The sequence below is a fragment of the Peromyscus maniculatus genome, chromosome 3 (assembly GCF_049852395.1).
Source record: "Peromyscus maniculatus bairdii isolate BWxNUB_F1_BW_parent chromosome 3, HU_Pman_BW_mat_3.1, whole genome shotgun sequence".
Classification (NCBI taxonomy): Eukaryota; Metazoa; Chordata; class Mammalia; order Rodentia; family Cricetidae; genus Peromyscus; species Peromyscus maniculatus.
In genome coordinates this window covers 79,159,293-79,179,103 of record NC_134854.1, presented here as the reverse complement: position 1 = coordinate 79,179,103, position 19,811 = coordinate 79,159,293, and the positions used below count along the sequence as shown (strand labels likewise).

The 19,811-nt window shown below is 41.6% G+C and overlaps 1 protein-coding gene across 7 annotated transcripts in view; it reads left to right on the top strand.

The window, feature by feature from the left end:
• Pde1c (phosphodiesterase 1C) overlaps positions 1-19,811 on the top strand; it is a 429,787-nt gene that overhangs the window by 386,690 nt on the left and 23,286 nt on the right. For 2 of the 7 annotated variants that reach the window (XM_042273376.2, XM_042273378.2), the window contains one exon: positions 602-3,745. The exons of the other annotated variants lie outside the window; for them this stretch is intronic. In XM_042273376.2, coding sequence (XP_042129310.1) covers positions 602-615 — 14 coding nt within the window. In that variant the 3' untranslated portion in view covers positions 616-3,745. Of the gene's footprint in view, positions 1-601; positions 3,746-19,811 lie in introns of those variants that run through there. 7 annotated transcript variants of the gene reach the window in all.

The following is a 19,811-nucleotide window of genomic DNA, read 5'->3' as shown; positions in this document are numbered from 1 at the left end:
AGAGTTCACTGGGTGAAAAAAAAATCCCAATATTGTGTATTTCCACTAATTTAATACTGTTTCCATCTATGTTTTCTTCCTCGGCTTTTACTCTGGATCCATTTGCATGATGATTTGGGCTGGGGAATGTCTTGTCTAGAATGTCTTTAGGAAGCTTCTGTAAATGGGGCAAACATTCTGGGCAAGTTTTTCTTTGCATGGAAACAAGATTAGACTGATCTGATTTCTTCCGATCCCACTGACCCTTGACATTCATGGGTCAGACTATCAGCCACTGTCCCTATCGGTTACAAAATAAAGTGGCTTATTAAGCACATTGCTGGAGCTGACTGCCTATAGACTCAGTTTAAAGAGCCCTTGTCTGTCTGTACGCGTGTCCGTGCTTAAGGTTTTCCGCTGAGATTTTCCTTGTGAATAGAACGAATCTTGTTTTGGGGAGAGGAGGTCTCCTGGCTCCCAATTGGTTTCCTGCCACAACCAGTCTGGAGTGTTGCACTGCACTTCTTGACTTTTTGCCCGCAGCGTTCCTCCTCCTTTGGAGGCGTGAGGGTGGAGGGGAGGGAAGGCAGCATTGACGCCTTTCTTTTTCTCTTTCTTTCAGATCCCGAAGAGTAGCAAAGACCTCACGTAGACTGAGGCTGCCAGTGTCTCGCGCCATTTTAGCTGAGCTTCTTCATTCTCCTTCTTCCACAAAGACCCATGTGTGGGAAGGCGTACAGCTTTCAAAACCACGGCCCACACTTGGCCTTCCCTCACGCTGTCTCCTCCCAGGGGCCTCTCGGGGTTGGCTTGTGGTCTTAGAATTATGGGGGATTTCCCCGCCCTGATCACACGAACCCCATTGGAGGTTTGTTTTGTTTTGTTTTGCCCCGCTCCCGAAGCAGCAATCAAACACGAAAGACCATTTTACAATAATTTGGCTTTCACAGCACCTGTCGAGCCTGGTGAAAAACCGACGTCCTGGATGTGTTGAATGAGGCCTGGAAAAGCCCCTCACACAGTGACTGCAATTTTTGTTTTTGTTAGTGCTGTTAACTTAGAGGTGGCCCTGCATACTGGCTCATGATGGTGACTACAGCCAGGCTGGCCTTCATCACAGCTAAAATGAAATGCCAATCTCTGGTTCTTTTTTTTTTCCAGTTGATAACGTTCACTTTGTCAGTTTATTTTAAGGTTTAAAATTTGTTCTTATTGTTTTTTTTCCCATTTGTATAATATGAAATCGTTTGTCTTTTAAGAGGAGATTATCTTATAGGTATATGTATTTGATGCTTAATTTATTATCTGTAAATTCATGAATATAAACCTTAATGTGTTAGCTGATGACCACACTGTCAGTGGGTTCCCCAGTATTTTCACTGGGTACCTTTCATCACAAAGAGGTCACTGAAATGTTAACCACTTCCTGGTCCTCTTCTTTTGGGTATCTGTAAGTTGACTTCATTACTTTATGAACCTTTTAGAAAGGGAAGTGATAAGGGACACAGAATCAGAGAGATATGTCAGATAATAATTTTCATTTTAGTGAGATTTTAACACCATGAAGAAGTTGATTAATAGCACAAATAGACAATAAGGATAATAGATATGGCAGAGAAAGGGAATAAAAATAGATTATCCTGTAGCCAAACAAAACGGAATTCAGTGGAGTGCAAAGAAAATGGGATTTTTCTCTCCCACAGTGTGATTTGGACATGAATGTTTTTTTATTACGTAGTTTTAGGTCCCTTCTGAAAGTAAAACATGTCATATAGAATAAATGACAGGAAGAAAGTGAGCTAGGTAATGGACTTGAATGAATTCTATAGATTTCATTTCTAAATTAAAGTATAGAGACAGATATTTTAAAGTATCTGTATTGCAGGAAGAAGTTATTGGTATTTCTTCAGCAGTTAGAGAAGACTGTATGTGTTCCTTATGACCTCTTGGCTCATAGAAACAGGTTTCAGCAGGAAGATGTGAAGAAAGTTGTTGCCTGGAACACATAGTACCTGATGCTGACACAGCTTTTCTCTGTTTGTTCCACATTTGGCCTCATCACAACACCAATACTTCTCCATTGCTCTGCCTGCTTTCCTAACCGTACATCATGAGATTTCATATTTAAATGACTTGGGAACATAAAGGATCGAGTGTATGACTAGAACAAGCCATGTAATATGTAATTATTGCAATACGGGGCAATTTGATAGGCTTTGATATCAGGGAGACAGTAAGGAAGAGTGAGAATCTTGGGGAATTGCTGAGGGTGGCTGTTGAGGAAAAGCGTGGATGGTCAGGGATGAGTGAGGCTGGATATGAGGACCGGTGAGGTAGATGCTGTCATAAGAAGGCAGCAGCTCATTATGATGGGCTATGTTTGTACTGGGTAAGAATGGAGATTTCAGGTTTAAACATTGGCATCTAACTCAGATGCTTATACTGTCCCAGTCAAACAAAATGTGCTTATGAGCTGCATGCAGTCCAAGGGTCATCAGATTGCAAACTGTGTTCTTGAAGGTAGAATGATTATATATGTCAGTTAAACACAATCAATTGCATGCCAGTTTATGTCTCTGGAATATGGGCCTTTTACCTCACATCTATTCTGTATTTTTTGTATGTGAAGCACTTGGGCAGTTGATACTGATACCCACTGCTTCATTTTTTTAAATCTAGAAAACAACACTAAACAATATTGGAAAAAGAAATAGGAACATAGCCATTTTTTCTAGAACCAATGGAGACAGAAATGTTTTAAATTTGCTGTTAGCCATTGGTCAGTTGAAAAGGACTGGGAGGAAGAGCTTCATGCCGTTATACTTTGTTTAGAACACTCAGGTGGTACAAAAGCTCTGCTAACATAGTCTTACTTTTTAATTTCTCAAGTGTTAAGGCACATTGAGTAAAAACACAGAGTCATTTGTTTAAAAACATGCAAAACACATTACTGTGCTCTGAACTGATCCTAGACCCAATAACACAGTAGAATAGTTATTCCAGGTCAGAATCCAGAGGAAGAAATACTAATTACAAAGCTGTAGCATGTTTTTTGTTTTTTTGGTTTTTTTTTCTTGTGGGTTTTACTTTTCTTGAAATGGCTTCTTTCGAGTTTAGCATCAACAACCCACCAGCATTATTCCACTGCCCCCATCACTCATCTTGCTCTGGCTTATGCACACAGCACAGCCTTGCACACCAGAGTTGCAATGAGAAACTGTGGACACAGCAGTGGCCTCATGCTCATTAGTATTATAACAAAACACAAGCCTTTCCTGTTCCTGGGTGTAACATGATAACTGGAGCCAACACTTGAGCTGCATCTTCACATCACCAAACAAGCCTATATCCAAGCTGTGCCACGGTGGGGGGGGGGCTGATCGTAGGGGAGAGTAACTGATCCTCACAGAATTCAGTATTTTATTTCTTACTCTTGGCTGCCTTTCCTAGTCTGTGAGTCCTAATAGCTTATGGCAGCAGTTAAAAGATGCATTTTTAAACCATTAATGCACTTCCTTCCACAGGCCATTTTGTTCTCGGGGTTTTCTAAAAACTATGAAAACCATCTGAGAAGATTCTACACACTCATACCCTTAACCACTAAAGTCATGCTAAATACCAAAGCCAAAGACAACCTAGTGTTATGGATTCATCTCACGCGCAGAATCTCAGACATTCTGTTTTCCACCTCCAGAAAGTATAAAAATGAGAAGGAAATGGTACTATTACCATAAAATGAGAGAGAGAGAGAGAGAGAGAGAGAGAGAGAGAGAGAGAGAGAGAGAGAGAGAGAGAGAGAGAGAGAGGAGAGAAGAGAGAAGAGAGGAGGGGGAGACTATTTTTCACTCTGCATTACAGGAGCTGGGAGCTCTCTCTTATCTCACAGGTCACTTTTCCATAGATAGACATAGATGGAGTAGGTAGGTGGATGGATGGTTAGAGAGCTAATGTATATTTTCTTCCATTTTTGTTAATGTCAAAGTAGAGATTTTGATAATGAGAAAACATTTTGTAATGTTCTCCCACTGAGGGTAAGGAAACCAATTAATAAAAAAGCAGAAAATCATTTCTTGTAATGAGACAGAGAAGATTCCAGGATTGGAAGTCTGAGTGTAGCATAATTTTCCAAATAAAGGAGGTCAGAGGAGTTCCTTTTCTTCCAGTCAGACACTTCATTCTAACTTTGAGATCCTGCCCCCCTCACTGCATGACTTACAATCCTGGTCTGTCACAGTGCCTAGCACCCAGCCAACACTCAGGAAGCATGAGCAGAACTTTCAGGTGGGATTATACCATTCCCTTTCAATGCAAAGTTCAAATTTCCTTCACCATGTATTCAGCATCTTCGTCATCCACATGGTTGCATTCAGGAGACCTGCATTCTGGGTAAAAGCACACATACTCTAGTTACACTAATATGCCTAGTTATCACAAGGGAGAGGAAACATCAGGCTATTGGGGGAAATTGTTAAAGCCAACAAGTACATGAAAATAGATTAAAATAGTTCCTGTGGCCTTTAAATTTGAGAAGGAACAAAAATAAATAAGTATAATTAATGAAATGAAGTTCTTCTGAGAATGATGAACCGAGGATGATGGCACTGACCTACCTGAAACACTCATGACTCTGTTTAGAACCCAGGCTGAAATTTGGACTTTCTTGGAGCAAATAGGAAATACTATCCATTCAGCATGAGAAACCACTGCACTGTCTACTCTGCCAGTGTGGTGGGCACAGCGCCAAGCTGCAGTGGAGCCGAGTGCTACAGAACATAATGTTTCAATAATGGTGTTATATTGGTTCTTATTCTCAAACAAATGGGAAATTATACTTGTAATTCATCAACAGCAACCCGTGATTAAAGGCCTCATTATCACTGAGAAAGTCAGCATAATGAGAAGCCAGGAATGGGCAGCAACAAATGCTCCTGTGAAACCAGAGACACGGGGAGGCACAGAGGTGGCACTGGAGTCTGGATGTAACCAGGGCCATCTACAGATTTGGCTAGATTGTTAACAACCGTGAGTCTAGTGAGGTTAGAAAATGGGAGGTTCTCGTTGGACGTTTGTAAGTGGAAGATGTTCTCCTGGAGAACGCCAGTGATGAGCAAGAACTGCTACCTATAAGAACTTGTTTTCACAGGAAGCAGTGGTGAGGGGCAGTGGGAGACCTGGACTGAAAAGTTCATGGTCAGCTTTAAAGATTAAGTCCTAATTACCTTCTTATATCATCCTCCCTTACCATTTTCATTTAAAATACTGGCACCTATACTAGAGATGAATTACCATTATTTCTGGCTTTTGTTCAAGTGAAAGCAGGTTAATACTGGCAATAGCAGGATTCCTTGAGACACTTGTTCTGGAACTCAGTGGCCATGGCAGAGCCAGAGCAGTGGAAATGGTGGGACCTATCAGCTCACCCAGGGTGCACTTGTTCAGCTTCTCCTGGGGATTCCTCTACCTTCTGGGTGATTGTTGGCTGTAACAGTTCAGTCAGTGTCACTGTGGGATGTCTTTCCTGGAGTGGTCAGCTTTGAGACTCTGAGACTCCCACATGCATTCTTCACAGGAGCGGATGTCTATGCTTGCAAAGCACTCACGGGCAAGCTCACGGGAGCTCTGTGACTGGAATGGCTTTTAAACAAGTGCTCAGGTAGCACAACCTTGCTTACCTTTGCTCCTCTTGTGTGCTCTATCCTAGGGAGGGGGCTTTGTATACTGCTACTCTTGTCTTCAAAGAGATATATGTGTGATATGTGTGATGGTATAAAAGTAATCACAGGTTAATACATATAACTTACATATACAGTGAAAAATCTACAGCCATACATATCATCCAGTGATGGACTCTAGAAACAGACTGTAGAGAATGACTTTTCTCCCCCGCCCCTTGCTTCTATGATATTTTATACAATTTTATATGCTGTAAAATTTTGAAATATTTTTGCTATTTTCATTTGTAGATCATGGCTAGGGTTTTATCAGCTCTTGTGCACCCTGTACAGCGACACCCCCCCCCCCCCCCCCCCCCCCCCCCCCCCCCCCCCCCCCGCCCTGCATCACTTTTGAAGTATCCTCGCCCTGCTTCATGCCCTCCCCTTGGTGGTTCCTTTCTTGTCTCTCATTTTCTGGCATCTCCTAAGTCTCTTTAGTGGATTCTGCCCACATAAGCCATTCTACTTGCAGTATCATTAGCACACACAGAAACACCAAATAATGGGGGGTGGGGGTGAGGCACATTTCCAGTGTAATCTGAGTGAGGAAGTGTTCTGTGTTGAAAGCAAGGTAGAGGTCAGTAGGTGGGGAGTAAGGGGTAGATTGGTGAAGAGAAGCAAGGAAAGGGGGCTTAAATGGAGGAAAGGATTCAAAACAAGGTGAAGCACTTCTAGGGTAATACAATGTCATTGTCTTCCTTGACTGTGGCACAATTCTTTTTTTTTTTTTTTTTTTTTTTTTCCCTGTCACAGGGTTTTTTCCCTCTGGGTGTGAAGTTTTTACCATGAGTCTATAGACTTATTCCTTGTAGGGAGCTCCCCTGGTCCTGGCTGTGTGGGAATGGAAAGTGAAGATCCTAAGCCTTAGACTTTGCTGCTGTTCAGATCCAGAGAGCTAGGTGTGTGGGGAGTGTCTGAAACAGTATCCAGAACACTTAGCAGAACTCTGAAGAAGGCGGTCAGCCAGTCTTCCAGACTTTTCCCCAGGTCATAGTTGTTGGGGGAAGTTAAGAAACCTATGGTTGCTGGGTGGTGGTGGTGGTGGTGGTGGTGGTGGTGGTGGTGGTGGTGGTGGTGGTGGTGCATGCCTTTAATCCCAGCACTTGGGAGGCAGAGCCAGGTGGATCTCTGTGAGTTCAAGGCCAGCCTGGTCTACAGAGCGAGATCCAGAATAGGCACCAAAACTACACAGAGAAACCCTGTCTTGAAAAACAAAAAAACAAACAAATAAAGAAAGCTATGATTGTATACTGCAGATGTCTTTCCAAAAAGAAGACAGAGAAGAGAATGGCTTGTCTTTACTTGGTGGCACAGTATCATGTACCTCCCTGATGTGAGTGAGTCTCAGGCAGACATAATGCGGGTTTAAGCTTGCATTTCTGTATCACAGGGCACGGGGAGGACCATCCACTCTAAGAAAGAGCATCCTGTTCCCTATGGTGCTGCTGCTTCCTGCTCAAAGTTGTTCTCACACTGTCACATCACACCTCCAAATGCAAAATCTAAGCATGGGATTCATGTAAAACAGAGAGTGCCAAACTGCTGTTAAAAACATTACAAATCTGTTTATTGTAAATCTGTATTGCACAGAGAGCCTGATAATTCTTCATGTCTAATTCCCTCTAGCATCTAGTAATAAATAAGTAATTGTATGTTCTTCTAATTGTCAAATAAAAACATGACTTAACCTCTTAATTGGAATTTGAGAAAATAAAAAGGCTGCTTTTTTCTTGTAATTGTTGGTTGTTGTGGTCCACGTTTTATGCCAGATTTGGGGCTGCCAGAACACGCTCTCCCCTCTAGCACTCGAGTTCTCCTGACTCCTGGGCAGAGCTCAAGTGGCAGCTACTTGTACTGCTCAGTGGTGGGTATTCACAGAGCACGGCTGTGTTTGTGTAGTTGTTGTGGGCTGAAGGTTGCGTTAAATGGATCATCAGAAGCTAAGGTTCTTGGAGTTAGGCCGGCTTCCAAGTTATTTTTCACTGAGTACAATATTCCTGGGTGCCAACTTTCAAATTCTAAACTGTATTTTCTTTCTCCATCCTTGAAAAATGTTTTCCTGCTCTTCAGAATAGACTAGCATTAGTCTGGTCATCATCCTTGTCTTTGAGGACAGAAACCACTTACTATCATAAGATCTGTACCCAGCTGCTAACTTCAAAGTGGCCCCTAAGAGGCACCCCCTTGTGGTGATGAAGTGTACCACACAATTACTACTCAGTGTAACTCGGCATATTATTCTTGCACAATAACTCTGTTGGATTACTACACGCCTTCTAAATTATAGCCTTTAGTGGTGCACTTCTGCCCTGTGGGATTTGCTCATTTTATAATAAAATTGCTGTTACCGGATCATTGATAAGAACTTAAAGTCACTTGTACTACACCAGCCCACAATTAATCACTGTCGGTATTCCACTGTTTCCTTAAGGTCTTTGACTGTGCATATTTACACAGTTAAGGCCATACAGTGTACTTAAGTAATTATTATGGTTCATTCATATAATATTGGCATGTAAGCATTTTCCTGTTTTTTAAACCTCCTCATTAATATAATTTCATTGCAAGCATAATACATTTCATCTTGCAGTTCTAGTGAAGTTTACTTAACTTCCTCTCTCCTGTTGATCAATGAAGTTAGATATTTTTATTTTAGCATTTTAATTTTAAATAACAAAAATGAATCTGTTCATATATTAGGTTTTGTCACACTTTGGAATATCTTCACTGGACAATTTGCTAAATGTACAGTTATAGGGTCAAAGGTTGTTAAATATTCTGGGCATGTCTAATGTCAGAGAATATTCAAATGTTAAAGAGTTATATTTCAATAGCATAAAATGCTGATATGTGAAAAGCTTTTATTTTTGGTTCTTTGTGGTGAGCAGACAATCAAGTCTCACCAGAGCAAACAGAACTGACAGTGTACTGTGGGGAAAGTCCACTTAACACTGAAGGTATGAACTCTGGGTATTTATACCTAGAGGACAACCCCTTGAGATCTTCCAAACTTCCAGTGATTCCTTAACTAGGAGGAAAACCTGATGCCCTTCCCCTTAGGATATAAAATGACATGAGTGATCATTTGTCTGAGATATCAGCCTGCTACCATAAACCGACTGGAACACAAAGGTGGCAGCAGATATACTAAGCACCAGTGACCAGAAAGTTACGACTATCATAAGGACAGGCATTTATAACACACTAAAACAAATTGATTTAAAATGCCTACTATGTCAACATCCTTTCCCACCATGGCCTTTCCATACCCATGCTGCCCTGTGGCATCTGGTTGTATTTACAACAATACTGCTATTATCCGACTGTTCATAATGATGATATTTGGGCTCACAGGGCTCTGAGATCATTCTTTTCACAGCAGGCTTGTGCTTGGCCCTGCTGCCCTATTATGTAGAAAGAAAATGAGTTGTTTGAGGTAAGTCATGAATCACTTGGGTTTCTCACTAACCTCAGGCTGTCCTGCTTTAGGTGTGTGTGTTCACTTTGTGGGTGGCAGCCTTGGCTGTCACCTCCATCTCTGCCCCCTTCCCAGTCTCTTGAATAATTGAATTCATTGCATTTTGGCTGAACAAGCCAAGGACATTAATTTGAAATATTTGAGAGCCATTCGTTTGTCAAAAGACACCAGTCACATAAGCTGCCCTGGTGACATTTCTGCCCTGAGCTGACTGATTATATTGTTTACATTCTAAACATTCACTGTAGATCAAGAACAGTTTAATTCCTGCCTTTGAAGTTCCCATTTCCCGAAGATGACATATTTCCATAGCATGTGTACATTGTATTGTTACACATACACACACACACACACACACACACACACACACACACACACACACACAAATTCCTTTAGAATAAAAACCAAGCGGTAATGAACACTGTTACACCTCAGTGTTTACAAAGCACTTTTACATGACTATCAAAATTGTGTCCTGAAACTGATGTTTTTAAAGCATAATAGTTGAGGAAAATGAAGTAAAATTTGTGTTTTTAACCCCAGCACTTGAGAGGTGAAGATAGGTGGAACTCTGGAACTTGCTGGCCAGCCAGCCTAGTCTACTGTTTTGATCTTCTATTGATGTGAAGAGACACCATGACCAAGGAAACACTTAGAAAATAAAGCATTTGGGTTTGGAGATTTAGCTCAGTGGTAGAGCACTTGCCTAGCAAGCACAAGGCCCTGGGTTTGGTCCTCAGCTCCAGAATAAATAAATAAATAAATAAATAAATAAATAAATAAATAAATAACTTTAAAAAAAGAAAATAGGGCTGGAGAGATGGCTCAGCCGTTAAAGGCTAGGCTCACAACCAAAAATATTAAAAAAAAAAAAAAAAAAGAAAAGAAAAGAAAGCATTTAACCTGGGTCTTATTATTCCCGAGAGTAGTAGAGTCCATGACCATCATGGCAGGAAGCAGACAGACATGGTGCTGGAGCCATAGCTGAGAGTTTTATATGCTGGTACATACACAAACAGCAAGCAGAGAGAGAGAGTGTGTGATACCAGGTCTGGTGTGGGCTTTTGAAACCTCAAAACTCACTCCCAGTGACACACCTCCTGTAACAAGGCCACACCTACTCCTAAAAGACCATAGCTTCTAATCCTTCCCAAACAGTTCAACTAACCAGGGGACCAAACATTCAAACATATGAGATTATGGGAAGTATTATTATTCAAACCACCATACCTACTCAATGAATTCCACACCATTGAGATACTCAGTTCTAAAGCCAAGGTAGACAGTAACTGAGGAATAACAACCAAGGCTGTTCTCTGGCCTCCACATATACATACATGTACATAAAGAGAACATCAGAGGCAGGGAAAAAAGAAAAATCAGAATAAAAGTGGAGGCATAAAGTAAAACTAATAGCCCAGGAAATTTTAGCAAAGAGCCTCCCCAGTTCCCAGCAATAAGTCACACACTTGAGTTTCTTGGAAACCTGAATATATATGGGCAGAAATCACTTAAAATCCCATGTCATCTGTGAGATCAAAGCACATTGGTGTTTCAAAAGAAAGATGGCTCCCCTTACAGCTCAAAACAGTATATGCACTGAGTATTTGTTCTCAAAGTGCCAGGCCCAGCACAGCCAGCCAAAATTGCATTCCTGCTTAAAGGGCTGTCTTAGTGAGGGTTTTAGTTTTTTCTTTTCTTTTTTTTTCTTTTATTGCTGTGAAGAGACACCATGACCACGGCAACTGTTATAAATAAAAACATGTAATTGAAGTGGCTCTCTTACAGTTTCAGTGCTTCTGTCCATTATCATCAGGATGGGGAGCATGGTGGCATGCAGGCAGATGTGGTGCTGGAGCTGAGAGTCCTACATCTTGACTCAGAGGCAACAGGAAGTTAACTGATGATCACACTGAGGGAACTTGAGAAGAGACCTCAAAGCTTGCCCCCACAGTGACACACTTCCTTTAATAAGCCCATACCCACTCGAATAAGGCCACACCTCCTAATAGTGCCGTTCCTTATGAGATTATGAGGGCCAGCTACATTCAAACTGCCACAAGGGCTCAGATTTCTGCATATAGCCCTATGATCCTAAGTCTCGCCAAGGTTGACAGAGTGAATACGGAGTCCCTGATGGAGCAACAACAGGGAATCAAACATTCAAATCTATGAACCTATGGGGCTATCCTCATTTAAACTGTAACATTTCATACCCTGGGCCTCACAGGCTTGTAGCCATATCAGAAAACAAAATGCATTTAGTCCAACTTCAAATGTCCCCCATCTTTCACAGTCTCAGGACTATTTAAAAGTCCAAAGTCTAAAGCCTCAAGTCAAAGGGCTTAGATCTCCCTCTGCTTCCAGCTCTGCTGACTACAACACAATTCACTTTCTTGGACTGCTGTCCACTCCCTGTTTGAAGCTCAGCAGACACCCCACAGCTCTGGCATCTTCAACATCTTGGGGTCTCCAACACAATCAAATCTTCAGTTTCACAGCTTTAAACAATGGCCTCTCCAAGAGTCCCTGCAAGAGACTTCCTGCCACAAGCCTGGCCTCAGTCAGTTGCTTTCCTTAACTGCAGAGGAAGATTCTACAATCTCTTTACTCTGCTACCCTTGACTCTAATGTCAGAACCACAGGGCTGAAAGATGCTAAGTTCTGTCTGCTTGGGGTGGAACTTCCAAGTTATATTTGTATAAACTTTGATTTGGGGATACTTCCCTTTGTTGTATAAGCTTTCCTTTAATTACAAATTGGAAGCTTAGCTTAGAGGGATTTTGCCCTGAGGGCATCAGGCTTTCTTTAAATTTCTCGTCTCTTTGAGCACAAGACTTACGTCCAACACTAAATTTCCTGGTGTTCTTTTACTCCTCAAACTGTGCATTTTATATTGCCTTTTCCCCTGTTTGTTCTTTTTCATTGCAGACCTGCATAAGCGTGATCATTAATAACCATATGACATAGTGAATAATAGACAGTCTTGAAATCTCCTCTGCTAAGGAAGGAACTTAATCCAAAAGTCTTCAATTTAGCACCCAGAAGATCTTTAGAAAAAGGGTGGAGAACAGCTACATTCTTTGGCAAAATGTTGTAAGAATGGTTTCTAGTCCAGTTACTAATATTGTTCCCCTAGGCAACCTCTTGAGCTGAGCTTCCACAATCCACATTGCTGCCAGCACTACTGTCTTCCAAGCTTCTACTAGGATGGCCCATTAAGTCACGCTTACAGCATTCAACTGCTTTCCAAATCCCAAGTCCCAAAGTCTTACACATTCAAAAACTTGTATGGTTGGGTCCTGGCCCTCACCTTCCTCTCCCTGCTGTGCAGGGTCTGTTATTGTCACTGTGGATGTGGGGGTTCCTGCTGAGCCTTGTCTAGGGTATGCTGCCCTGGTTCAAGGATTACAAACCATATCTGGCCATGCCCAGGGATATTTGCTGCTTGTCAGGAGCTACCAGTAACCTTAGTGGGAGAGAGGTGGCCTCTGAGAGGCCATCATAGAAGGTCAGGCTCTCCAGAGGGAAGGTACCTAGACAATGGGCTGAACAAGTTTTCAGTTCCTAGTTTCTCCAGCTGCTGCCATCAGGCAGAGCCTAGGGGAGAGGTGAGATGTCCAGAGCTAGGCAAAATGAGCCACAACCTGGGGCTGTTCCATCACATAATATAATGGGGGAGAGAATACCCATCATATGCTAACAAATAGAACCACTAGTACCATGAATAGATTATATTATTTGAGTTATTGGCTTAAATGGTCTCACAGTGCCCCCCAAATATAACAGGTCATTGTCAAAACTGTTGGCTATCCTCCACAACCTGATGGTAAGACCCTATTGCTGAAGACAACACATACTCACACCATAGAAAATGGAGAAATTAAGCTGATAATCAACTGGAAGCCTTACCTCTACTGACTGCCACTCATAGTGATGGAAGGTGCTATGCAAAATAGACAAAACCACATACTGGTATCTTAATTCTGCAGCTACAGGGGGAGGTTTTGTGTAAGCAAGCAGTTTAACAGAAGCTAAGGTAAGCAGGTAGCTGAAGGGGGAGGTTTGCACAAGTAATTTAATAGAAGCTAAGATAAGTTAGCTGAGGCATTTTGACCGTGGGTTTCTAGAAGAGAGCTGGGCAATTTCCCATGGGATTCTCCATCAAAAAGGTCAAATTCTAGTTAAACCTGAAGTGGCCTTAGCAAGAGTAAAAGATGAAGGAATCTGTGCACTGTCTTGCCCTGCCATGCCTGCAAGGTATGTCCACTGGTGCAATGGTGGCATGAATGTTATGGGAGTAACCAGACACTTTTCAAATTGGATGTAAGGCTCACCCCATAAGATGGAACAAGTACCTGACATTTTCAATAAAGCTAAGGATCTGAAACTAGATAGGACATGAGCCCTAGGGGATAAAAACCTAACTACTATTATTCTGCTAAATTCACATAACAGTAAAACTACTGTTCACTGTATTATTCAACCCTCATCAGAGGAGCATCTTGAAGTAGATGGCAATTAACACAGAGACCCATAACTGGACAATGCACAGAGTAAGAGACTTTGGAACACTCAGTCCTAAATGAGATGTCTTTATCACATCTCCCTCCCTTTAAGGGATCAATGTAGAACAGGAGATGGAAAGATTGTAAAAATCTAGAGATGGTAGATGACCTCAAGGAAACAATGTTTTCTAGATGGAACAGGTCTGATGTACATTTGAACTCACAGAGACAGAACACTATGCACACAAGACTTGTACAAACTCAATCCAGACAAAATCTCAGCATGGAAAAGCAGAAGCTAAGTATGTAACAGGCGGAGATGAAAACCAAAGGTGGCATGTCAGCCATCATGTGGCTCAGCTCTGCTGGATCTTTGTCAAGTAGCTGTGCTGGCTCTATGACTTCTGCCATTCCATTCAGATATGGCTGTGCCATATTAAGGCTGAGCAAGGCAACCCAGTATGAGGAATAGGTTCCCAAGAGCCAGCTAAAGCATTAGGGAGATGCTGCTCCCACTGTTAGGAGTCCCACATGTAGACCAAGCTGCACAACTGTCACATATAAGTAGAGGGCCTACGTCAGTCCCATGCAGGCTACTCGGTTGCTGCTTCAGACTCTGTGAGTTCCTACAAACCAGGTTAGTTGTTTCTGTGGGCTTTCTTGTGATGTCCTTGACCCCTCTGGTTCCTATAATTTTTCTTCCTCTCTTCAGCAGGATTCCCAGAGCTTGGACTAATGCTTTGGCTGTGGGTCTCTGCATCTGTTTCTATCAGTTACTGGATGAAGGCTCTCTGATGACAATTGGGGTAGTCACCAATCTGACAGGAGATGGCCAGTTCAGGCTACATGTTCACTATTGCTATGAGTCTTAACTTGGGTCATCCTTGTAGATTTCTGGGAGTTTCCCTTGCATCAGGTTTCTACCCGACTCCAAAGTGCCCCCCTTTCCACTCATCTCTTTTAGTACTCTCCCCATCCATCCATCCCCCAAACCCAATCCCTAGAGTTCCCATCCCAGGAGATCTCTTCTATTTCTCCTTCTCAGGGAAATCCATGTGTTACCATCCTTGGGCCATCCTTGTTACCTAGCCTCTCTGGTTCTGTGGATTGTAGCATGGTTATCCTTAGTTTACAGCTGATATCTACTTATGAATGAGTACATACCATGTTTATCTTTCCTGGGTCTGGGTTACCTCACTCTATGGTATTTTTCTAGTTCCATCCATTTGCCTTCAAATTTCCTAATGCCATTTTTAACAGCTGAGTAATATTCCATTGTGTAAATCTACCATATTTTCTTTATCGATTCTTCAGTTGAGGGGCATCTATATTGTTTCCAGGTTCTGGCTATTACAAACAAAACTTCTATACACATAATTAAGCAAGTGTCCTTGTAGTATGATTGAGCATCCTTTTGTATATGCCAAAGAGTGGTATCTCTGGGTCTTGAGGTAGATTGATTCCAAATTTTCTGAGAAACTGCCCTATTGATTTCCAAAGTGGCTGTACAAGTTTGCACTCCCACCAGCAATGGAGGAGTGTTCCCCTTGCTCCACATCCTCTCCAGCATAAACAGTTATTTGTGTTTTTGATCTTAGCCATTCTGACATGTGTAAGATAGAATCTCAGAATTGTTTTGATTTGCATTTTCCTGATGGCTAAGATTTTTTTTAACATTTCTTGAAGTGTTTCTCTGCCATTTGAGATTCTTCTGTTGAGAATTCTCTGTTTAGGGCAATACCTCATTTTAAATATTGGATTATTTGGGTTTTTTTATGTCTAGTTTCTTAAGTTCATTATATATTTTAGAAATCAGCCCTCTGTCAGATGTGGGGTAGGTGAAGATCTTTCCCCATTCTGCAGGCTGCTGTTTTGTCTTATTGACAGTGTCCTTTGCCTTATAGTAGCTTTTCAGTTTCATGAGGTCCCATTTATTAATTGTCCATCTTAGTGTCTGGTGTTTGATTCAGAAGTTGTCCCCTGTGCCAGTGCATTCAGGGCTATTTTCCATTTTCTCCTCTTTCAGGTTCAATATAACTGGATTCATATTGAGGTCTTTTATCCACTTGAACTTAAGTTTTATGCAGGGTGATAGATATGGATCTATTTGCATTATTCTTTTTTTAACTTTCTTTTTATTTATTCTCTGTGTCTATAAATCATGTATCTTGATCCCATTTATTTTCCCATCCCTTCATATCCAACATTTGCCCCTGTATTCCCCCCAAAATAAAACAAAATTTAAAAGAAATTGTGTTTTAAGAAAAGGGAGGGAGTTATTAAAAAAAACCTCATCATGAAAGCTGCTGTGTGACACAGTGAGTCACTCAATAAACCCTTTTGTCCATACATCTTTACTTGCAAGTGTTCATTGCAAAGAGTCATTGGTCTGGTTTGTGGCCTCTGTTTTCTACTACACTATTGATGCTGGTCCCTCACCAAGCCTCTTCTTGGATATCCTGTTGTTGCCCTGTATTGTGGAGATCCTGCAGCTTTGGGTGTACAGGACTGGTCCCTTCACATGCTCCAGCAGATCATAGATGCAGTGCCTCTTGGGGTAGGCCGAGTCATAACCCTGGTTCTGGGCCTGGGCAGCTGTAGGGTTGGTCCACCTACCTGTTCTCCCCTGTCCTTACTACCAGGGTGAGGTCTCCAGCTTTGTCCTGGCTAATTCACCTCTTATAGCAATGAACAAGGGTTTAGGCCAGTTCTCCTGTTTTAACACCCTCAGGGATGGCTCCCCTATACCTACACCATTAAGGCTACTGTATTGTATTCCCTAGGCAAGGGACAGGGGACACTCTCCTGAGTGCTGCAGCTGGAAAGGAAGAGGGGCAGCTCTCTTCTGTTGCAGGTAGAGAGGAGCAAGGGGTAAGGGAGGCATCTCTCATCCTCCCAAACTGCCACATGACAGACAAGTAGTGGAGCCAGCTCTCCCATGCTTACAATTTGGGGGCTGGCTCACTCATACCTCTGCCAACAGGTTGACTCTATTGTGTTACCCAGATGAGCTGCAGGGTCTGCTCTCCGAAGTGTTATAGCTGGTGAAGAGGGCACAGGGACAGCTCTCCTGCTCTTGAGACCTTAGGGCCAATTCTTACACCTGTCACAGGCATTGATAGTTGTGGTGGAGGGCAACTGTCCCCCACCTATGCTGCCACAGGACAGCTGAGTGATAGGGACAGCTCTGCCTTGCTTACTACTTCAGGGCTGGGTCAGCCATACCTACACCAACAGGGATGGCTCCCCTGTGTTGCCCAGGCAAGGTGTAGAGGACCTGATCTCCCAAGTGTTGTAGCCCATGGGGGTCAGGGACAGCTCTCCCATTCTTATGTTTAGGTATATTCCTTGTATCCCTGATCTCTCCAAGACTTTTAGTGAGATGATCATGTATTTTTTTTCTTTCAGTTTGTTTATATGGTGGACTACATTGACAGATTTTTGTATGTTGAACCATCCCTGCATCTCTTGGATGGAGCCCACTTGATCGTGGTGAATGATTTGATATGTTCTTGAATTCAGTTTGCCAGTATTTTGCTAAGTATTTTTAAGTCAATGTTCATAAGGGAAATTGGTGTGTGATTCTCTTTCTTTGTTGAGTCTTTGTGTGGATTGGATATCAGGGTTAACTGTGGCCTCATACAAAGAATTTGGCAATGTTCCTTCTGTTTCTATTTTGTGGAATAATTTGAGGAGTATTGGTATTATCTCTTCTTTGAAACTCTGGTAGAGTTCTGCTCTGAAACCATCTTGCTCTGGGCTTTTTTTGATTAGAAGACTTTTAATGACCATTTTTTTTTTTATTTCCTTAGGGGTTATAGGTCTTTCTAAATAGTTTATCTGGTCTTGATTCAATTTTGGTATGTGGTGTCTATCAAGAAAATTTCCCATTTCTTTTAGATTTTCCAAATTTGTGGAGTACAGGTTTTTGAAATGTGACCTAATGATTATCTGGATTTCCTGTGTCTGTTGTTATGTCCCCCTTTTCATTTCTGATTTTATTGATTGGGATGTTCTCTCTCTGCCTTTTAGTTAGTTTGGATAAGGTTTTGTCTATCTTGTTGATTTTCTCAACCAATTCTTTGTCTCACTGATTCTTTGTATTGTTCTTTTTGTTTCTATTTTATTATTTCAGCGCTCAATTTGATGATTTCCTGCCTCCTACTCCTCGGGGGGTGTTTGCTTCTTTTTGTCCTAGAGTTTTCAGGTGTTCTGCTAAGTTACTAATATGCGATTTCTCCAAACTCGTTATGCAGGCTCTTAGTGTTATTTTCCTCTAATCAAGGCTTTCATTGTGTCCCATTTTCATTGAATTCTAGGATGTCTCTAATTTCTATCATTATTTCTTCCCTGACCGAGTAGTAATTCAGTTGAGAGTTGTTTAGTTTCTCTTATTTTGTAGGCTTTCTGTAGTTTCTGTTGTTGTTGAACTCCAACTTTAATCCCTGGTGATCTGATAAGATACAGGGGGTTATTCCAGTTTTCTGTGTGTCTGTTAAGACCTGCTTTGTGGTAGAATATATGGTCAATTTTGGAGAAGGTTCCATGAGGTTTTGAGAAGAAGGTATATTTGATATTTGGGTGAAATGTTCTGTAGATATTTGTTAGGTCTATTTAAGTCATAACATCTGTTAGTTCCATTATTTCTGTTTAGTTTCTATCTGATTGACCTGTTCATTGCTGAAACTGAGGTGTTGAAGTCTCCCACTATTAATGAATGAGTGGGGTTTGATATGTGATTTAAGCTTTAGTTATATTCCTTTTACAAATGTGGGTGTCTTTGTATTTGGGGCATAGATGTCCAGAATTGAGACATCATCTTAGTGGTTTTGTTCTTTGATGAATATGAAATGTTCTTCTCCATCTTTTTTTTATTATTAATTTTGGTTTGAAGTCTATTTTGTTAGATATTAGGATAGCTACACCAGCTTGTTTCTTAGGTTCTTTAAACTGGAAAGTCTTTATCCAGCCCTTACTCTGAGGTAATGCCTATCTTTGAAGTTGAGGTGTGTTTCTTGTTGAAGCAGAAGGTTGGATCCTGTTTTCATATCCATTCTGTTAGTTTGTGTCTTTTTATTGGTCAATTGAGTCCATCGATATTTAGAGATATCACTGACCAGTGATTGTTAATTCCTGTTAATTTATTGTTAGTGGTAGTGGTGGTGGTGGTGGTGGTGGTGGTGGTGGTGGTGACGGTGGTGGTGGTGGTATGTGTACTGTGTGTTTTGTGTGTGTGTGTGTGTGTGTGTGTGTGTGTGTGTGTGTGTGTGTGTGTGTGTGCTTCCCTTCTTTTGGTTTTGCTGGTGTGTGATTATCTAGTGCCTGTGTTTTGTAGATACAGCTAACTTTTTTTGCCTGGAATTTTCCTTCCAGTACCTTCTGTAGAGCTAGATTTTTGGAAAGATATTGATTAAATTTGATTTTGTCATAAAATGTCTTGTTTTCTCCATCTATGGTGATTGAAAATTTTCCTGGGAATAGTAGTCTTGGCTGGCATCCATGATCTCAGAGTCTGCAAGACATCTGTCCAGGTTATTTTGGCTTTTAGAGTCTCCATGGAGAAGTCAGGTATAATTCTGATAGGTCTGCCTTTATATGTTACTTGGACTTTTTCCTTTGCAGCTTTTAATATTCTTTCTTTATTCTGTATGTTTAGTGTTTTGATTATTATGTGGGGATGGGACTTTTTTTCTGGTCCAGTCTATTTGGTGTTCTCTAAGGTTTTGTACCTTTATAGGCTTGTCCTTCTTTTGCCTATGTTTCAGTGGTGCTGGGATGTTCAGGTCTTGCTGTTGTAGGATAGCTGGGCTCTGGTGATGACATATTACCCTTTCTGTTATTGATTGTTTTCTTACATTGGTATGTAGGCATCTGGGTTTGGGATGATTAAAGGTCTAGATGTTGATTCCCGTGTTTGTCTTTGTTGGATGAGTGTTTGCTCCTTGGCTTCTGTTTCCTGTCTGGTCTTCTGGCCTAAGTGGCCAAGGGTTCTGGTGCTTGGTGAGTCTTCAGGTCCAGTGGGGTGTTTCCACTGGGGGTTTGAGGGTCTTAGGTCCCTTGATCCATTCTGGCATCTGGTAAAGCCAAAGTCTTCTTGTGTCTCAATCTGGCCTGGCCTCCAATAAAGCCTGA